Raw genomic sequence first — 18,268 nt, 5'->3', positions numbered from 1 at the left:
AATACATTATCAATTGCTTTTCGATAGATCGTCATGATTATAGAAAAACAGGAGTAAATTATTAACTTATTTAAATATCCAGGAGGGTTTTGTCAAAACTGGATCCAGAGCTGGTTAACAGCAACTAAGTCACAGAACTCCAGTATAATTATTTAAAGTATTATTTAAAGTACGGAGGCATTTAGAATTGTTTCTTGGTTCTGTTTCTCTTCATTTTACACTGTAAAATGTATTCTGTTGAGTACATGAATCCTCATTTACATAACAATTTTACCCAGAAGTCAGTACTGAACTTTGTCCATCTTTTCTTTTTTATTAATACAGAATTTAAATTGTGTTGATATGTGATTCATCTTATCATGTGAATTATAGAGAGCATTCTTCCAAATAAAGATGGAAGAGAGCAGAGGAACCTCTCTCCTATCAAAGAGGAAGCTGCAGAGCAGGGGGAAGACAAAGAAGTCTGTACTGTCAGCCCATTTGGGACACGTAGACAGCCACCCAGAAGCCCAGAGGACAGGTACTGTAATGATATTTCTATTCAACATGTATCACCTTTCAAATCAAATCAAACATCACATTTTATTGGTCACATACACATATTTTACTGTCAGCTAATGATAGTGAAGAATCCACAAGTGAGTTGTGGTCATTTGATATTCCATACCATTTTTTCTATACGTTAACTGACCTGTCACACTATTGAAGACCCATTAGGCCTGCTGTCAAAGAGAGAGAGAAAACATTTCAGGAATTTGTGGAGGAACAGCTGAAAGTTGATGAATATGCACAGCAAAACAACAAGCAGGTATGGAGTGCAAAGAGGATTTGCATATGGCCTACTTTCAGAGTAGTTCATGCTCTGACCATTATACATAATCTATTCATTACACTTTGTAACCATGTCATCTAAAATAAGTTATCTACTGTATCTAAGCAGCTGGTCCCTTTTCAGGACAGCAGGGAGGCCAGGAGAGTCACAGAGAGAAGATACTTCCTGAAGAAAGGGAAGGGCGTGTCCAGGATAGAGAGGGGTAAGGACAGTGTGCAGCAGAAGACCTGGCGCAGGGCCTCCCTCTCACTCAGCCAGCAGCCCAGGAAGGTGAGTTATGGCAGCCAGCAGAGACGCTCATCAGCCCCCTCCCTACAGCTCAGTGACAGGACCAGACTCAGGGTCAAGCCTTTACTGATCTCCCAGAGGAGCTGCCCTGCTCTTTCTGAGTCCTGGGAAAAGACAACAGGACCTGCCACACGAGAGAGAGACAACAGAGTTAATCAAACGGCCAGACAGGAGAGGACACCAAAGCCCACAGAAAATACTCAAAGCAAGGCCACTGAAAACACTGCATCTAGTGTTGATACTAGAGACAGGAGAGATCTGTTGGGCGTTACAACATCCCATAAACGGCTTGTGAGATCGCCGAGTTTGACCTCCGTGGAGCTAAGTGATGAGGTGGTGTCACAGAATCATGTGTATGCTGCTATGAGGGACCTTGTCCATAAACAACTTGAGGTGAAGGAGCCACATTTGGCATTGCAGCCTTTTGATAGTACTGCACAACCAAACAACATGGGCCAACCTAAGGTCAAAGCTCAGGCAGTAAATGTTGGCTTCAAGACAGTCAACGACCACATAGTTAGAGTCACTGACAATGGGCCGGTCTCATCAGAGACTGCGGACGGGAAAAATGTCACACACTCCAATTTCACCAATATTTCAAAATCTCAAAGCGGGTCTACAGCAGTGATGTCTCTCCTATCTCTGAGTAGTTCTAACAGTGACGAGGACAACCCTAACTCTCAGTGCCACCAGCAGCCCACCCTCCCGTCTCCCCCACGGCTCGGACACAAGGACCAGAACCTGGACCTGTCCGATGGGGACTACGCCAGCGATGCCCCCAGCGAGGCTGGGGATAGCCTGCCCTCCAGACCTTTTCCCACCCATGGACCCACTCTCCACCACCACCACCACCCATCTAGCTCCTGCTCCAGCAGTGACAGTGAAACAGAGCTCCGGGACATAAACTGGCACAAGACAGAACCACGTCCATTATACCCACAGTCTGCAAGGAAAACAAGCACAGAGAGAGCCCTGCCACTGGGGAGCAGCAGCAGCAGGGGAACAGACATAAAGGCAAAACGTCCCTCCTCTGCAGAGCTCAAACCCAGCATGGTCCCTAAAGTAACACCTAGAACTAAAGAGACCGTAAAGAGCAGACATCACCAGGGGTTCAAGCTGGGTGAGTGTACTGTTTATTTTGGCTAGACTCACCTATGTAATTGAACTGCTATAATGAAGAACACAGACATGAATCATGTAATAATGTGTACCAGTTTCCATGCTACATGACATGTTATTCTTTGAAGAGGTCTTCTCTCTACTAACAGTCACTTTAACCTCCTTCAAGCAAATCAGACCGTGTCAAAGCCACACAGCGGAATAAAAGCAGAAGAGAATCGTGATTTGTTGGACAAGATGAAAACGGAACAAGAGAGAGCAATGGAACTCCTCAGGTAAAATGTACAGGGACAGTTTGGTTAGTTTTCATAATGTGATGCCCCGGAAAATGTGTCTGTGCCGTATCTGATTGTGATGACGTGCTAGAGACATGAAACTATGTAAAAAACCACTGATGATATATGATCCACGAGATTATAAAGAATTTGAGCACTTCAGGAATTGCAATATCAGAAACCTATCATGTTCTTCATCAGAAATGTCGTTTTTTCTTTCATTTCCACTGAAATGTGGGTTTTACACAGAAAGAGAATGGACCAAATAGAGTGCTGTGACAGAGATGGCCACCACAGCAGTTATGGATCCCCATTCACCCATACAGAAGGCCAGGTGTTGAAGAATCAACCGTTTTCTGCTAAACTAGACGTTGGTGATGGTCAGGTAAAGTCATTATGTGACTGATCTTAATAGACCTTAGTAAAACAAATGTGTCCATCAGAATCTCATAAAGCCTTGAGGCCTAAAACAACCTACCGTATGTGGTATCGATATAACGTCATTTGTGAGTGAGTAATGAATGTCCGTGAGGTGCACATAAGTCGTGGAGCGTCATAGGAGTCAGGTGCATTCTGTCTCAGCGCCTATCAGTTTCCTACTGACCAACATTAACATGGAACGGAGCGATGCATTTCCTGTCTCATAAGGTGTGAATAAGTCAGTGTTACCTTTTTATGACAGAATCAAACGCATCCCCTTTGCTTGTCCTGACCTGATGATACCGTTGAAGGATCTTAATTTGATCACTCTTTCGTTGCTGTGAATTTTCCTGCGCCGCGGGAAATGCAGATGAGCTTCGTGATTTCCATAAATTCACTGAAAACCCGCTCCAACGCGGGTTATATTGACAGTATTGCACTTTCATGTAGCCTACTTTTGTCCAGCTAATAGCCTAACTACCGATCAAGCAACATTATGGACTAAACATACAAAAAAAATGTAGGATTATTTTTGCTACAACAATACTGGTCAAATTAAGATCCCACATCTGTAACAGTTTATAACGTACAGCTTTATAAACAAACACCCAACAAACACCCAACATCCAAACTGTGAACATGAGTCCAATATCCACCACATTGGTTGGTTTGTCTCACTCTCATCCAGGGTGTGTGTGTGTTCATGCGTGGGTGTCTTCATGTCTGTGTGTGTCCGTGTGTGCGTGCCTGCGTGTGAACTCAGGATCTCAGGCAGCAGATTCTAGCTCTTCAGGAGCAGTTCTCTAGTCGGGAGTCCCACTGGTCCCAGGCTCATCATCTGCTGCAGAACCAGGTGGAAGCCCTGACCAGAGAGAATGTGGAGCTGCGTGACAAGCTCAGTGCTCCTGAACACAGCCACCAAGTGGCAGGGAGTAGTCCTGACACAGCCACTGCATCTCACATAGGGGCAGAGAGCGCTGTAAGAAGATATACTGTACCTAAGTAATAACCCATGAGTAACCCATGAACCCTGAGTAATAACCCACTACTAACCCATTCCATACTTTAAGTCAGTTTATACAATAACTTGTAACACTTCTCTCATCTACTAATGACAATACTTTCTGACCTCATCAGTGTTCTGTGTCCAAAAAGGATCAGTCATCAGTGGTATCAAGGTGTCAGTAGAGCTCATTAACTATCAGTATATAATCCATATGTCCAGGTGTCTGAGGATATTCATAGAGCTACTAGTCAGAGGATAAGGGAGAGGAGATCTTCAAGTTGTTCCAGTCACAGTGGAAACCCAGCCAGAAGGTCAACAGTTGGCAGTTTTCCAGCTGCAAAGTCCAAGGTGCGGGTACTGTATACAGTATAGCTACAGACCATATGAAAGCCATGAGGCTCGCAGTTTTATCCTAACAGGAAATAGCTTTGGGGCTGTATTTCTAAGAGATCTAACTATATTTGGGCAGAAATCATTTAAGTTTACAGAAACCAACCGACAGCTCCCCTCTGTGCTCATAATTTTCCATTGATCAAACAGAGCTGGTTTACTTCCTGCTCAACTGATCTAAGATCAGCCCTTTCTACCTCACTCAGATCTAACTAGGATTGCAAAATTCTGGGAACTTTCAATAAATGGCCTAGTTTTCCAGAAGTCCTGGTTGGATGATTCCTGATTTCATCCAACCGGGATTTCAGGGAAAACCATGGAATTTATTGAAAGTTCACAGAATTTTGCAACACTTGTCCTAACCTTTTCAATTATGAAAGAACAGCTCACAACATTCCCTGAAGTAACTACACTAATACAGTAGATAGAGGGGCATCAACCAGAATAGAGGATGTTATAATATGTCTATAATATGGTATTTGTTCCTCAGATTCCTGATCAAAGAAAATTGTCACATATGGTTTCTGAACCAGCTCCTTCAGTCGTCCACAGCAGAAGTGCTACTCCTGCATTCAACAAACCACCTGTCCAGAAGAGTGCAGCTTACAGTAAAATGGACACAGTCAGTATGAATCTTATAATCAGTCTGGCAAACAATCAAGTAATGTATTCTGTTTAAAACAAACATAGAAACCTGAAGGCAATTTTTTTTTTTTTTTTTTTTTTTTACAGTACTATATATTCCATGTGATTCAGATCAACTTGACATTGTATTTTCAGCTCATTTACCATTTTAGAGGTATATGTTGTATTTTATCTCAAGTCTTTTCAGAGATAGACTGCAGTCTGACTGCAGTCAACTTGTTAGGCTAAATGTAATAAGTATCAAGTATAAAATGTGTTCTGAAGTGGTCTTTAAGCACCCCACTAATAATTTATAGCGATTTACAATGGGCCGTGTCAGATTAGTGACTCTGCCCATTATTCATTATTTATACTGTGTAATGAATATACTCATTGCCAATTCTAAGAAACTTAAGTGTTAAAACCTGATTTTACTTTTCAATAGTTTTTCCTTCTTCATAATGTATGAACACTTTTGAACCAAGGTTCAATAATAGATGGAACAAGCACAGTTAAAATGCAATTTAATCCAAACTGGACAAAAGGTTGTCTTTAAAACTGCATGTGACACGTTCAGGGGTCATCAAGGCCAGCTAAACATATTGTATATTGCAAATGAAAATGTACAGTAGCCTAATGTCCCTTATTAACAATTTAGACTAACGGATGTTCTTTGTGTCTTCCTCAAAAGAAGCATGAAATGAGAAGGCTAGTGTTTATAATTATCATGTGACTTGATTCTTTCCTTAGCCTTATCACAACTATCCTACCAATGCTCAAAGCACAAGGGATTGGGGACCTGCCTCCTTAAGTAAGTACTCTAGTCTGTTCTGTATTTACTATACAGTCAATCAATTGATTTGGCAGTGATGTTAATTTCATTCACAACAGGCCTTTCATCAAATTCAGTCAGTTTTGAGGACACCCATCACACAAATGACTGTCTCTTAAAGCAGCGTGAGAGCAACAGAGATCAGGTACATATGTCTGTAACATGGTACTCAGACAGCATCAGTCGATTGTAATACACTGCTACATGTAACAAACAACCACTATGAAATAGCCCACTAATTCTCGCTGTCTTCAGGGTTTGGGTCGGTCAGTGGAAAAGGAGACGGAGGCGAAAGGTCGACAGAGCAGGAGCGCCACACCATCGGTCAGCAAATACTCCAGCTCAGAGTCAGAACACAGGGTAATGAAGCCTAGCAGAGGTTCTGATGTGTATAGTAATCAACTAAAGTTACTGAAATAACCAGTTCTACATAGGTAGATTATTATTTTGCTCACTTCAAACATTTGAGTAATTTAGCAGACGCTTTTATCCAGAGCGTCTTACAGGAGCAATTGGGGTTAAGTGCCTTGCTCAAGGGCACTCTTACTACATTTGCACACACTGTACAGTACATAGATTTTTCTGCTGTGTTATTGACTACGTTTGTTTATCCCATGTGTAACTCTGTGTTGTAGTTTTTGTCGCACTGCTTTGTTTTATCTTGGCCAGGTAGCAGTTGTACATGAGAACTTGTTCTCAACTGGCCTACCTGGTTAAATAAAGGTGACATAAAAAAATATAAAAATCGTAAGATTTTTCACCTATTGTAGCCGGCTCGGGATTCAAACCAGCAACCTTTCGGTTACTATCCCAAAACTCTTAACTGCTAAGCTACCTTTTTGGATGGCTGTGTTTCTGAGATACTATAGTTCCTTGCCAAGGTCTTGGACCATCTTGGACAGCTTTAACAATCCCTCATTTGTTATTACAGGAACCACGTTTGAATCCAGGAGCGATGAGTGGTAACTCCACCCACACAACACACAAGGGCATAAACAATGACGTGTGTGAAGAAATACACTATCCAGATGGTAAGGTAGGAAAATTCCCCTACGTTGTTATTTCTTTGAACAAGTACTTGTATGAATTATATCATTTTCTGCCCTTTCAGTGAAGTTTCATTTCACCAATTCCAAAGTATCCCACTAACAGAGTTACCACTCATAGTGAAACAATAATAATGCGCCCTACATGCCATGATATTGCTCTGATACACAGATAGAACAACTTTTCACCAATGGCTGGCGTGTATTTACATTCCGCAATGGAACTAGAAAAGAGATCACTGCTGACCAGAAGTCCGTAACTGTCACATTCTTCAACGGAGATGTCAAACACATACTGGCAGATGGGAAAGTGGTGAGTAATATGTCGTACTGGGGACTATGCCAGTAACTGTAACTAATGCCTTAAAGCTGGAATCCTTCATTGGTGAAACTGCCATGTGCATTTGGGATATTACAACAAAAAAGAAATGACTGCAAACAACAACAAATCCCCTGGGACATCACTGCACACGTAATAGAACAGCAGAATATGTCATGCATTGTTTTCTACTGCTTTGCCGGACGCCCGTCTTCTTCATTTCATTAACAAAATGTAAAAAATAACAATGGGGGGGGTGGGGGGATTTTTTATAACTCCATTGTTTCTCTTTGATAGGTGTACTACTATGCTGATGCACAGACAACTCACACCACATACCCAACTGGTTTGGAGGTCCTGCAGTTTCCAAACAAGCAGATGGGTAATATTGTTATCAAAGCTCTAATCTGATATACACTACATGGCCAAAGGTATGTGGACAACGCTTCAAATTAGTGTATTCGGCTATTTCAGCCACACCCGTTGCTGACAGGTGTATAAAATCGAGCACAAAGCCATGCAATCTCCATAGACAAACATTGACAGTAGAATGGCCCCTACTGAAGACCTCATTGATTTTCAATGTGGCACCATCATAGGATGCCACCTTTCCAGCAAGTCAGTTCGTCAAATTTCTGCCCTGTTAGAGCTGCCCAATTGGCTCAGCGGTGAATCTGTAGGTCACACAAGCTCACAGTCTAAAAGAAAAAGAAACGCACACCTATTTAGACGAGGTGCTGGCTAGCGGAGTAGAAAACTTGAAAATAACGTGCAAGCAGTTGCTCCCGATGCCACTTGGGTACACTACAGCTACAACCGAGAGGGTCTTGCTGCAAAGGGAATGCCTGACAGCTTGAAAGACGTTTTGGACACAACAGTGAAAATGGTTAACTTTGTTAAAGCAAGGCCCCTGAACTCTTGTGTATTTTCTGCACTATGTAATGATATGGGCAGCGACCATGTAACGCTTTTACAACATACAGAAGTGCTGTGGTTATCAAGGGGCAAAGTATTAACACGTTTTTAAAAATTGAGAGACGACCTTAAAGTTTTCTTTACTGCCTGGATTGGGCTGCGCTCAAAGTATCCTGCCTTGGCAAATCGCGCTGTTAAGACACTGATGCCCTGGAGGTTGAATGTTTAAAGAGGTATGGGACTATAAAAAGTTTGGGAACCACTTTTCTAGACGATTCTGTGCTTCCAACTTTGTGGCAACTGTTTGAGGAAGGCCCTTTCCTGTTTCAGCATGACATTGCCCCCGTGCACAAAGTGAGGTCCATACAGAAATGGTTTGCCGAGATCAGTGTGGAAGAACTTGACTGGCCTGCACAGAGCCCTGACCTCAACCCCGTCGAACACCTTTGGGATTAATTGGAACACCGACTGCCAGCCAGGCCTAATAGCCCAACATCAGTGTCAGACCTCACTCATGCTTGTGTGGCTTAATGGAAGCAAGTCCCTGCAACAATTGTTTTATATTTAAAAAAATATATATATTTAACCTTTATTTAACCAGGTAGGCAAGTTGAGAACAAGTTCTCATTTACAATTGCGACCTGGCCAAGATAAAGCAAAGCAGTTCGACACATACAACGACACAGAGTTACACATGGAGTAAAACAAACATACAGTCAATAATACAGCAGAAACAAGTCTATATACAATGTGAGCAAATGAGGTGAGATAAGGGAGGTAAAGACCATGGTGGCAAAGTAAATACAATATAGCAAGTAAAACACTGGAATGGTAGATTTGCAGTGGCAGAATGTGTAAAGTAGAAATAAAAATAATGGGGTGCAGAGGAGCAAAATAAATAAAATAAATAAATACAGTAGGGAAAGAGGTAGTTGTTTGGGCTAAATTATAGGTGGGCTATGTACAGGTGCAGTAATCAGTGAGCTGCTCCAACATCTAGTGGAAAGCCTTCCCAGAAGAGTGGAGGCTGATATAGGAGCAAAGGGGGGACCAACTCCATATTAATGCCCATGATTTTGGAATGAGATGTTCAACAAGCAGGTGTCCACATACATTTGACCATGTAGTGTATATTTTCAGGGTGACCAGGCATAGACACAAATAACAAAAAATGTATTCATGTTGTCTGTAGAGAAACACCACCCTGATGGAAGGAGGGAGATCGTTTTCCCAGATCAGACGATAAAGTACCTCTATCCTGACGGCAGAGAGGAGAGCATCTTCCCAGATGGAACAGTGGTCAAGCTCTCAGAGTAAGATACACATACAGTACTTAGCTCTATTTTATGTAGGGTAAAAGTCTTAACAACTGCTGCATTCTTATATTTTGTGTGTGTTTGTGTGTGTGTGTGTGTGTGTGTGTGTGTGTGTGTGTGTGTGTGTGTTCTGAAACTGTAGAAGTGGGGAGAAAACAGTGGAGTTCAACAATGGCCAAAGAGAGATCCATACGTCCCAGTACAAGCGGAGGGAATACCCTGATGGAACATTGAAGACGGTGTATTCTAATGGAAGGCAAGAGACCAAGTTCCCCTCGGGCAGAGTACGCATTAAAGACAAGGATGGCATTATCATAATAGACAAGAAATGAAGAACATATGTTTTATGTTTTTCAAGCTTTCATACCAAATTAGCAAAGCTCCATTGTGTTTGACTGTAGCTATTTTCCTGTGGCATATTTGATCATTTTCTAAGTGCTTGAGTGTAAACAGACATTTTTAAATTGTGTATGTTTATTATTCATAAATCATTGTACACTAAATGAGTAATACTAATCAATACAATTTGTGTTGAGACTATTTTGTAGAGATCTTTGAATGTCTATACTGCTCTCTTGAAGGAATATATTTCTTATTTTTGCATGGCAATGTCATAACCTTCTTGACCTCTTCATTTGTGTCAGCAGGATTCTTATGTTGCACAGAATTACAGATTATTCATGAGGTCCCCACATATCCCTTGCCTCTCAAACAACAAGACTGACATGTAGGGTAGGGCATGTAACTTATTGACACGTAACTTACTGACCTGGGCCCGGTTTCCTGCTGAGGAGTATTTCTGTCTGTAATAAAGCCCTTTTGTGGGGAAAAACTCATTCTGATTGGCGACTGGCTCTTCAGTGGGTGGAACCCCTGTCCAGGCATGTGAAATCCATAGATTAGGGCCTAATGAATTTATTTAAACTGACTGATTTCCTTATATGTATGTAACTCAGTAAAATCTTTGAAATTGTTGCATGATGCTTTTCTATTTTTGTTCAGTATAGATATAAAATAGGTTATTTTGAAATTGTGGACAAATGAGTTGCTTTTCCATATAATGTGTGTTTGTACTCTATACTTTCGTGTTTTCACACATTAATATTTAGACTGTGCTAATAATAAATGATTCCAAAAGCTTAATTCCAAAAATGTTCAGTTGCTCAGTTAGTTTGACAAGTGGCACTCACTAAGTAGAGGAGGGTTAGTAGGTCCCCAAAACAAAGACCCAAAATCCTTTTTCTCTTTGCATCTATCCAACTCATCTTCCGTCCCTCTCTTCTGTATGTGGCTACATCCTGATGCTAGCTGGCTGATGAGCTTGTGAACCTCGTGGACTGCAGTCTTAACGTTGAGCTTGTCCCACGACGCCTTCAGTGTGACCTCATTAAAAGGAAACGTCAGTATGAAGTCTCCCACACGGAGTGGTGGGGTGCTCTTATCTTGGCTTTTAGGGTCCCATGGGAATTTAGGAGTCTTGTACTTTTGAATGTGAATGGCAGGTAGCTTACAGCAGCCCCCGGCTGGTTGCCTTGAGGCCTGCCACGGGCTAACACGTGTGGACAGGTTTCTGTCATCAAACTCTGACTCTATGTCTGAAGCCTCAGACCACTGGATGGCCTCTGTCATCTGTGAGAGCACTGGATGTGTCTTTCTGTTTCCAGTTACAGCTGCAGTCTTTGAATGTGGGATGAGTATTGGATTCAGAGCCGAGCGCTTGGTGTTGCTTATGGAATTCCTTGCAGTGCGGATCCGGTTCATCTCAACTGATGGAAAGAATCTCATACTGTCAGAAAACGTAGAATGGATGCTGTAACTTTTCTTGTTTCCTGGGTGGTGCTCACACATAGACTTGGGGAGCACTGGGGACCGCAGAGACTGGCTGCCTAGATAGCAGGGGCGTTTGTACTTCTGTTTGAGATATCCTCTCTGTCTAACGCTGTCCATGGACTTGTAGTTCATCAGATCAACCAGATCATTGAGAAGTACTTTCTTGACTGTCACGTCTACTTGGCAGTCAATGGTGAGAGCAGGGCTGTAGTTAACCTCTAGTAGCCATGGCTTATATTTGGCATCAATTAGGATGTCAAACCCAAAGAGCTCAACACTGTTGGGACTGGAAGGTACAGAAGGGGCTATGGTGAGCAAAGTTAGTGTGACAATGTTGTTGATCTTTTGCCAGAGGAACAGTTCATTGATACCTTGGCTATGAAGAAAGCAGCGGAATTTACTCATAGTCCACTTACATCCTTGTCCCACTCTCTCTTTGTCTGTTGTGTAGAAGGGGCCAAACTTATTAATGCTCGTGTTGGTCAGGTGAGAATAAAGGTTGTCCAAAGATGTCAAATTGTATTTCTCAGTCGCAAAGCGTACCATTCCCTCCTGATGCATGTAGATGATGAGGGGCTGAAAACTTTTCACACAAACATAGATCCGAAGGTCAAATTTGTACCCTGAGATGAGGAGAGGATTGCTGATGTATCTCTGAACGATCACTGAGGAGTCATACACCAAGTCTCTGATGTCCTCAAAGATAAAGATGCCCCTGCCTCTTGATAGATCCACTGGCTTGCAGATCCAATACCCCGACCTGCCTCCATTCTTCAAACGATGCTTGGTGTACTCTGCCAGAAACCTGGTGTAATCATTGGGGAGGATGAAAGTTGTCGGACTGAAGTTGTAAAGACCCGAGCCGAACGTCCCTCTCATTCTCTTCAGGTTTCTGGCCAGGCAATCCTTGCGGGTGATGCCCACAGTCTTGGGGTGATGGTTGAGTCTCTGCCATGGCAGTATGTTCTCATAGTCTGAGTTGTGGAAGGCTGAGGTGCGCCAGTAGAGGTTCCAGCCTCCCTCCTCCTGCCCCTGCTCATCATACTCCTCCCAGCCTCTCTCCAGCAGCACCTCTCTCACCAGCTCTGGGGCTCCCTCGTGTAGCCGGAACACCAGGGGTGTGGGGCCACACACACCTGCGGCGGCCATACCAGGAAAACAACCGTCTGATCCTTCAATAAAAAACAACAGTACCATTATATTGATGAGGGTGCAAAATGAGTCACAGTTTATTCCTAACTTGGAAGGTAAACTGTTGTTATCAGACCACTCCCTTACAGTCCTAGCAAAATTATTTATTAGAAATTGCTCTTTGCTTATAAAATTTTAATTGAAAACAATCATTGCAATTCAAATCATTTTGTTCCTATGCAATCAAACCTAGGCTGTAGGCTTCTAGTCTGGGGGCCAGTGTCTGTAACATACAACTCTTTGTAATCTGTGCTAAATACCAGTCTCTGTAACATTACACTCCTTGTACTCTGTGCTAAATACCAGTCTCTGTAACATTACACTCCTTGTACTCCGTGCTGGGTACCAGTCTCTGTAACATTACACTCCTTGTACTCTGTGCTGGGTACCAGTCTCTGTAACATTACACTCCTTGTACTCTGTGCTAAGTACCAGTCTCTTTAACATTACACCCCTTGTACCAGTGCTGTACCAACATTACACCCTTGTACTCTGTGCTGGGTACCAGTCTCTGTAACATTACACTCCTTGTACTCCGTGCTGGGTACCAGTCTCTGTAACGTTACACTCCTTGTACTCCGTGCTGGGTACCAGTCTCTGTAACGTTACACCCCTTGTACTCCGTGCTTACCAGTCTCCTTGTACACTCCTTGTACTCCGTGCTGGGTACCAGTCTCTTTAACATTACACTCCTTGTACTCCGTGCTGGGTACCAGTCTCTGTAACGTTACACTCCTTGTACTCCGTGCTGGGTACCAGTCTCTGTAACGTTACACTCCTTGTACTCCGTGCTGGGTACCAGTCTCTGTAACGTTACACTCCTTGTACTCCGTGCTGGGTACCAGTCTCTTTAACATTACACTCCTTGTACTCCGTGCTGGGTACCAGTCTCTGTAACGTTACACTCCTTGTACTCCGTGCTGGGTACCAGTCTCTATAACATTACACCCTTGTACTCCGTGCTGGGTACCAGTCTCTGTAACGTTACACTCCTTGTACTCCGTGCTGGGTACCAGTCTCTGTAACGTTACACTCCTTGTACTCCGTGCTGGGTACCAGTCTCTGTAACGTTACACCCCTTGTACTCTGTGCTGGGTACCAGTCTCTGTAACATTACACTCCTTGTACTCCGTGCTGGGTACCAGTCTCTGTAACATTACACTCCTTGTACTCTGTGCTGGGTACCAGTCTCTGTAACATTACACTCCTTGTACTCCGTGCTGGGTACCAGTCTCTGTAACATTACACTCCTTGTACTCTGTGCTGGGTACCAGTCTCTGCAACATTACACTCCTTGTACTCCGTGCTGGGTACCAGTCTCTGTAACATTACACTCCTTGTACTCTGTGCTGGGTACCAGTCTCTTTAACATTACACTCCTTGTACTCCGTGCTGGGTACCAGTCTCTGTAACGTTACACTCCTTGTACTCCGTGCTGGGTACCAGTCTCTATAACATTACACTCCTACTCCGTGTCATGCACCAATAGGCGACAATAGCTAAACAGAGACAGGGGCAACCAACCAGGCTAGCAGGCTTCACACTTGGGCTTTAGAATTCAACATATGATTAATGAACCTCGAGTACCGTCACAACATCTCACTGAAATTGTCCAATATCGTTTTTACATTCTACCTACCTTGATGAGAGAGCTCTTCTTTTTAAACACAGGCACCTCTCGCCCGGTCCCGAGCTTTCTTCAGTTCTGCGAGTGATATTAAGACCTCCACACCGCTGCCGGTCATCCGTGTTGCTAGGAGAACCCACTGCCGCGCGAAAGATAGTGTAGCCTAGTCATGTGGTTCGAGCAGGACAGGTGGAGGTCAGTTTATTTTTAATTTTTAAACCATGTAAAAAGAACCATGTTGACCCCGCTAGCAACATAAGGGACCGCTATACCTATACTTGACATTCTAAAAATTGCATGTATATTTCTCATAATATTCACAGCGTACATATATATCTACATGATAGTTGTATTCCACATGGTCTATTTAATACAGTCAATATTTGTAGACTTCTACTACAGTCTTGTAGTTTCTGTGGTCAGGTCAATGTTATATCCCTCTACGGTTCGGACTTAATTTCCCCCCTCTGTGTAGAATTTTTTCCTCTGTTTGAATTCCACCCCATCATGGAGTACAACTGCCACAAGTAGAACTCCAGACGGGATGAAGAGCTTGATTTCCAGAGATTACGTTTCTGAGCGCATACAACACTACAAATCCAACTGACTCCCATAGTCGATAGTTAGCAAATGCTACCTCCTTCTGGTCATAAAAAAGAACTCCATAGAATGCTGAAAAATTGAAAGAAATCTTACATTTTTTGTTCCATCTGAACAGCCGGTAAAGGTTATAACATCGGTGGCTCAGTGAACTATTGACAGGTCAGTAACCTTGTCTGAAAACTGTTAGCTTCCAGAATAAATGCACAGCACAGTTTGTTTGTTTTTTTAGCTCAGAGGGCTAACAGTCTTGAGGCATGTGGGTGACCTGGATTCAATACCTAGTTGGTCACACACTAAAGGTCAGGCAATCATGACTACAGGAAAAGGGTAACTCACCCTTGATTTGTGTCTGCCATACAGCATCTGCATTGCCCCAGAGGGCAGGAAACACAAATAACACAGGCAGCTGGTCTGGGTGAGGCCTCCAGAACAACAGACCCAGGATAAGGGCTGCGTGTCACTGAAGCTGGAAGAGAGTTACACAAATACCATAAGTAGAGGTGGATCATCAAAGTGATTGTTGATATGTTCCAATGTATCATCTGGTGTTGACATTGTCCCCCCTTACCAAATGAAATAATGCTTCTCTTCCAATGTATTGTGACAGCTTCCCAAAAAGTAGAGAGAATAGGGAAGCTGTGGCACCAAAGCAAATCATTACATAGCCAACAAAACGTATCCCCAAAGCACATGTGGCATAACTCTAAAAATACTTTTTTTTAAAAGGTACATAATGTGGTCAGATACAGGGTTTTTCTGAACAAAACAAATGTCTTAGTTTTAGTGATTTTAAAATATGTTTTAATTACTATTGTCAGCGTTAAGGAATGTGTTTCAGAAATGTGCGTAGTAACTTACACCGGTGTAGTCCCCAGTAAGGAAACCCACCTACAGATCAATGTATGAGGTCAAAAGGAGGAGAAGAACTTGTCTCTTATCTCGAAGTTGTTTGAATGTGTCAAGAAAAACAGTACATAAGGGCGCTTTGTTGCCCTTATAGTCCAGTTTATGTTTGCTGTTTATGTTTATCCAGGAAGGCAGCCACCAGAATAGCTGCCAGAGGATTAACACCAGCAGAATATACCGTAGATATTTCTGCTGTGATGTTTGTATAGCGCGAGAGGAGGGGATTGTTTCAGTGATTGACATATGATTGATACGGTTACAATGGGGTGAACATAAGGTATGTCCTCCTATGATGTAATGTCTGTATGTACGGTTTACATATTTACAGGGCAGCTCACATAGGCAGCAGCCTGACAGAGTGTTCACAGACTTGTCATCAGGTCTGATGGAGTTTACAATTACTGCACTAGAGCTTCCCAGTACTGGACAGTCCACAGAGCTGAGCTTCACCTTGAGTTACATTCACTGTAAGGAGAGAGAGAGACAGGTCACGTGTCTGTGAGACACAATAAGAAAGGATATGAAGCTGAATCTCTGTTACGTTCCCTGGTTTCTGTGTTGTTGTGAGTTTGTATGTATGTGTATGTATTTCAGGAAATGGCTTCCTGGATTCCCCCAAGCAGTTGATTGGTCGGCCCCAATCCAGATTGGAACTGACCCTGACCTCTCGTCAGGGGATACAGCTTTCTGCAATTACAGACTCCTTAAATCCAGCTGTATAAAAGCCAGTGTTCCTTTGCTCAGAAAATGAGCTTCTGGGTATGCCCCACTATTGTTTGTTGCTCGCTCAGAGAGAGCTTATTGGCAAGTTCTGTGTTGGTTGTTGCTCATAGATAGCTTATTGGCATGTTCTGTGTTGGTTGTTGCTCAGAGATAGCTTATTGGCATGTTCTGTGTTGGTTGTTGCTCAGAGATAGCTTATTGACATGTTCTGTGTTGGTTGTTGCTCATAGATAGCTTATTGACATGTGCTGTGTTGGTTGTTGCTCAGAGATAGCTTATTGGCATGTGCTGTGTTGGTTGTTGCTCATAGATAGCTTATTGGCATGTGCTGTGTTGGTTGTTGCTCAGAGATAGCTTATTGGCATGTGCTGTGTTGGTTGTTGCTCATAGATAGCTTATTGACATGTGCTGTGTTGGTTGTTGCTCAGAGATAGCTTATTGGCATGTGCTGTGTTGGTTGTTGCTCAGACAAGTTTTGTTAAGTAATTTGTAGCCGCTGCTTCTGAGGTATGTGTGTGTCAATAGGACACAGTCTTTTTGATTATTGGAATTGTCTACTTATGTTTGTATTATTCTGTTTCACTTGTTCCCAGGGGGAAGGGGATGGCACCTTGGGAGTGCTTAGGCAAGAGGCATGCGGGCATACATATACCCATAGTATGTACTCTCTCTTTGCACACTAGGTAAGACCTGGGTGGACCATCCCCCTGTATTTTGGTAAGTGCACCAGCTGGTGCTAGTTAGGTAAGTTGTGGGTAGGTAAGGTAGAAGAGACTCTTTAACTTTTTTTTCTTTGGTTCCGTCCAGGCCCTTTTTCCCAACATTACCATGTGAAGGAATAAATTCCCTGTTAATGGTAAAATTCTGTCTGTCATCCTTACCCGCACCTACTGTCACATACCTCTTTCACTCCACGGGGAGTTAAGCGTAACAGGATGTTGCGTTCCCCCCTCCAAGAGGCGTGCGTAACAATCTCCTTATGGGAAGTTGATCACTTATCTATTTGTCTTCCGTTTTTATGGTAAGCCATATAACATTTATGAACACTGCACAGGTAGTTAAAATGTTTAGATATCTGATATCTATCCCAAACATAAGGGATGACATCAGATTTCCCCATACAGAAGACAACTGGTACAAGAGGAAAAATATCCCAAAGTAGTGATTGACTACATCCTGACTTTATGTTTTGTCTTCTGCCTACAGGTTGCCTGTAGTGGTGAGATATGTACTGGCAGCAGACCACCGTGGAGATCCTCCCAAACAAATTATCACAGACTGAGATCAGGCTCGCCCTGAAAGTAAACCTCTCAGTAAGCAGTTGCTCTTTGCAAAACAAAGCTCTTTACAGTCTTTATTAGATTTAATTGACATACTGTATGCCTGGGCTCACTGAGGGCAAGATCATCATCATACCATTCTGGAAAGAAGCTTCCAACTGTGTAGATCACATAGCTGCAACAATAGTCCATTTGCAGCCCAGGGATCGTATAAGGCTTGGTGTGAGAAACCTAGAGGACAGGATAATGCATGAATAGGCTATGCTGACTGATGCAACTCCCATTCCCTCCTTAGAGTTCAAACTATTCTGAAAAATATAACATTTGGGATTTACTAACAACAGAATATATGTACTTTAAATGCAATCCTATGAATTAAAAAAAACAACCTATTTAGTATAGGTTTGTCTCAGTAGTTCCAGATGTACTACTGACTGACCACCTTCAAAGACTCTGACATATGATATAATTGATTATGGGATATTTACCTGCAGGCTCTAGAGACTTCCAGTTGTTGTGAACATCAGCAGTAATCCACAAGAAACACATTTTTCATATTTCTTCCCATTTTCCTCAAACGGTGGCTCAGTTAATGATAAAAACACTAGGAATCTATGAAATCCTCTATATCCAGACACATTTGCAGACATTTGAAGATTGATCCTTTGGACTGGAACAGACATATACTTAAATATCTGCTCAGTAATAAACAATGGATTTAATGAG

At 42.6% G+C, this 18,268-nt stretch overlaps 2 protein-coding genes and 1 pseudogene across 3 annotated transcripts; 1 reads left to right on the top strand and 2 right to left on the bottom strand.

Moving 5' to 3' along the window:
• The first annotated feature begins 667 nt into the window (after positions 1-667).
• On the top strand, positions 668-10,518 carry si:ch211-140l13.3 (centromere protein J). 2 transcript variants are annotated; one of them, XM_024378675.2, is made up of 14 exons: positions 689-808; positions 956-2,240; positions 2,409-2,514; positions 2,764-3,913; positions 4,160-4,288; positions 4,821-4,952; positions 5,705-5,765; positions 5,846-5,931; positions 6,042-6,146; positions 6,718-6,822; positions 7,005-7,145; positions 7,449-7,533; positions 9,259-9,379; positions 9,525-10,518. In XM_024378675.2, the coding sequence occupies exons 6-14, from the start codon at positions 4,848-4,850 to the stop codon at positions 9,712-9,714; spliced, it is 999 nt and encodes a 332-aa protein (XP_024234443.2). In that variant the 5' UTR covers positions 689-808; positions 956-2,240; positions 2,409-2,514; positions 2,764-3,913; positions 4,160-4,288; positions 4,821-4,847; the 3' UTR covers positions 9,715-10,518. The 2 variants fall into 2 exon arrangements, 1 of the variants encoding a protein (XP_024234443.2); XR_006079265.1 differs by lacking the exons at positions 5,846-5,931; positions 6,042-6,146; positions 6,718-6,822; ... (2 more) ...; positions 9,259-9,379; positions 9,525-10,518 and having other exon boundaries at positions 668-808; positions 5,705-5,763.
• Positions 10,519-10,549: 31 nt separating this feature from the next.
• ttll2 (tubulin tyrosine ligase-like family, member 2) lies at positions 10,550-14,219 on the bottom strand. Its single transcript, XM_024378674.2, has 2 exons — positions 14,043-14,219; positions 10,550-12,384 (listed from the first exon to the last, which is right to left on the bottom strand). The coding sequence occupies exon 2, from the start codon at positions 12,359-12,361 to the stop codon at positions 10,550-10,552; it is 1,812 nt and encodes a 603-aa protein (XP_024234442.1). The 5' UTR covers positions 12,362-12,384; positions 14,043-14,219.
• Positions 14,220-14,535: 316 nt separating this feature from the next.
• LOC121839923 lies at positions 14,536-18,192 on the bottom strand (annotated as a pseudogene).
• Between the last annotated feature and the right edge of the window lie 76 nt (positions 18,193-18,268).

The sequence above is a fragment of the Oncorhynchus tshawytscha genome, linkage group LG18, assembly GCF_018296145.1.
Source record: "Oncorhynchus tshawytscha isolate Ot180627B linkage group LG18, Otsh_v2.0, whole genome shotgun sequence".
Taxonomy (NCBI): domain Eukaryota; kingdom Metazoa; phylum Chordata; class Actinopteri; order Salmoniformes; family Salmonidae; genus Oncorhynchus; species Oncorhynchus tshawytscha.
This window is presented reverse-complemented; position numbering and strand designations above follow the sequence as displayed.

Bases quoted from the DNA above. Each gene is read 5' to 3' on its own strand.
- si:ch211-140l13.3 (XM_024378675.2), top strand. From the start codon at position 4,848: ATGGTTTCTGAACCAGCTCCTTCAGTCGTCCACAGCAGAAGTGCTACT. The intron at 4,953-5,704 runs GTCAGTATGAAT...TTCTTTCCTTAG, and splicing joins CTTACAGTAAAATGGACACA to CCTTATCACAACTATCCTAC. The intron at 5,932-6,041 runs GTACATATGTCT...CGCTGTCTTCAG, and splicing joins GTGAGAGCAACAGAGATCAG to GGTTTGGGTCGGTCAGTGGA.
- ttll2 (XM_024378674.2), bottom strand. From the start codon at position 12,361: ATGGCCGCCGCAGGTGTGTGTGGCCCCACACCCCTGGTGTTCCGGCTA.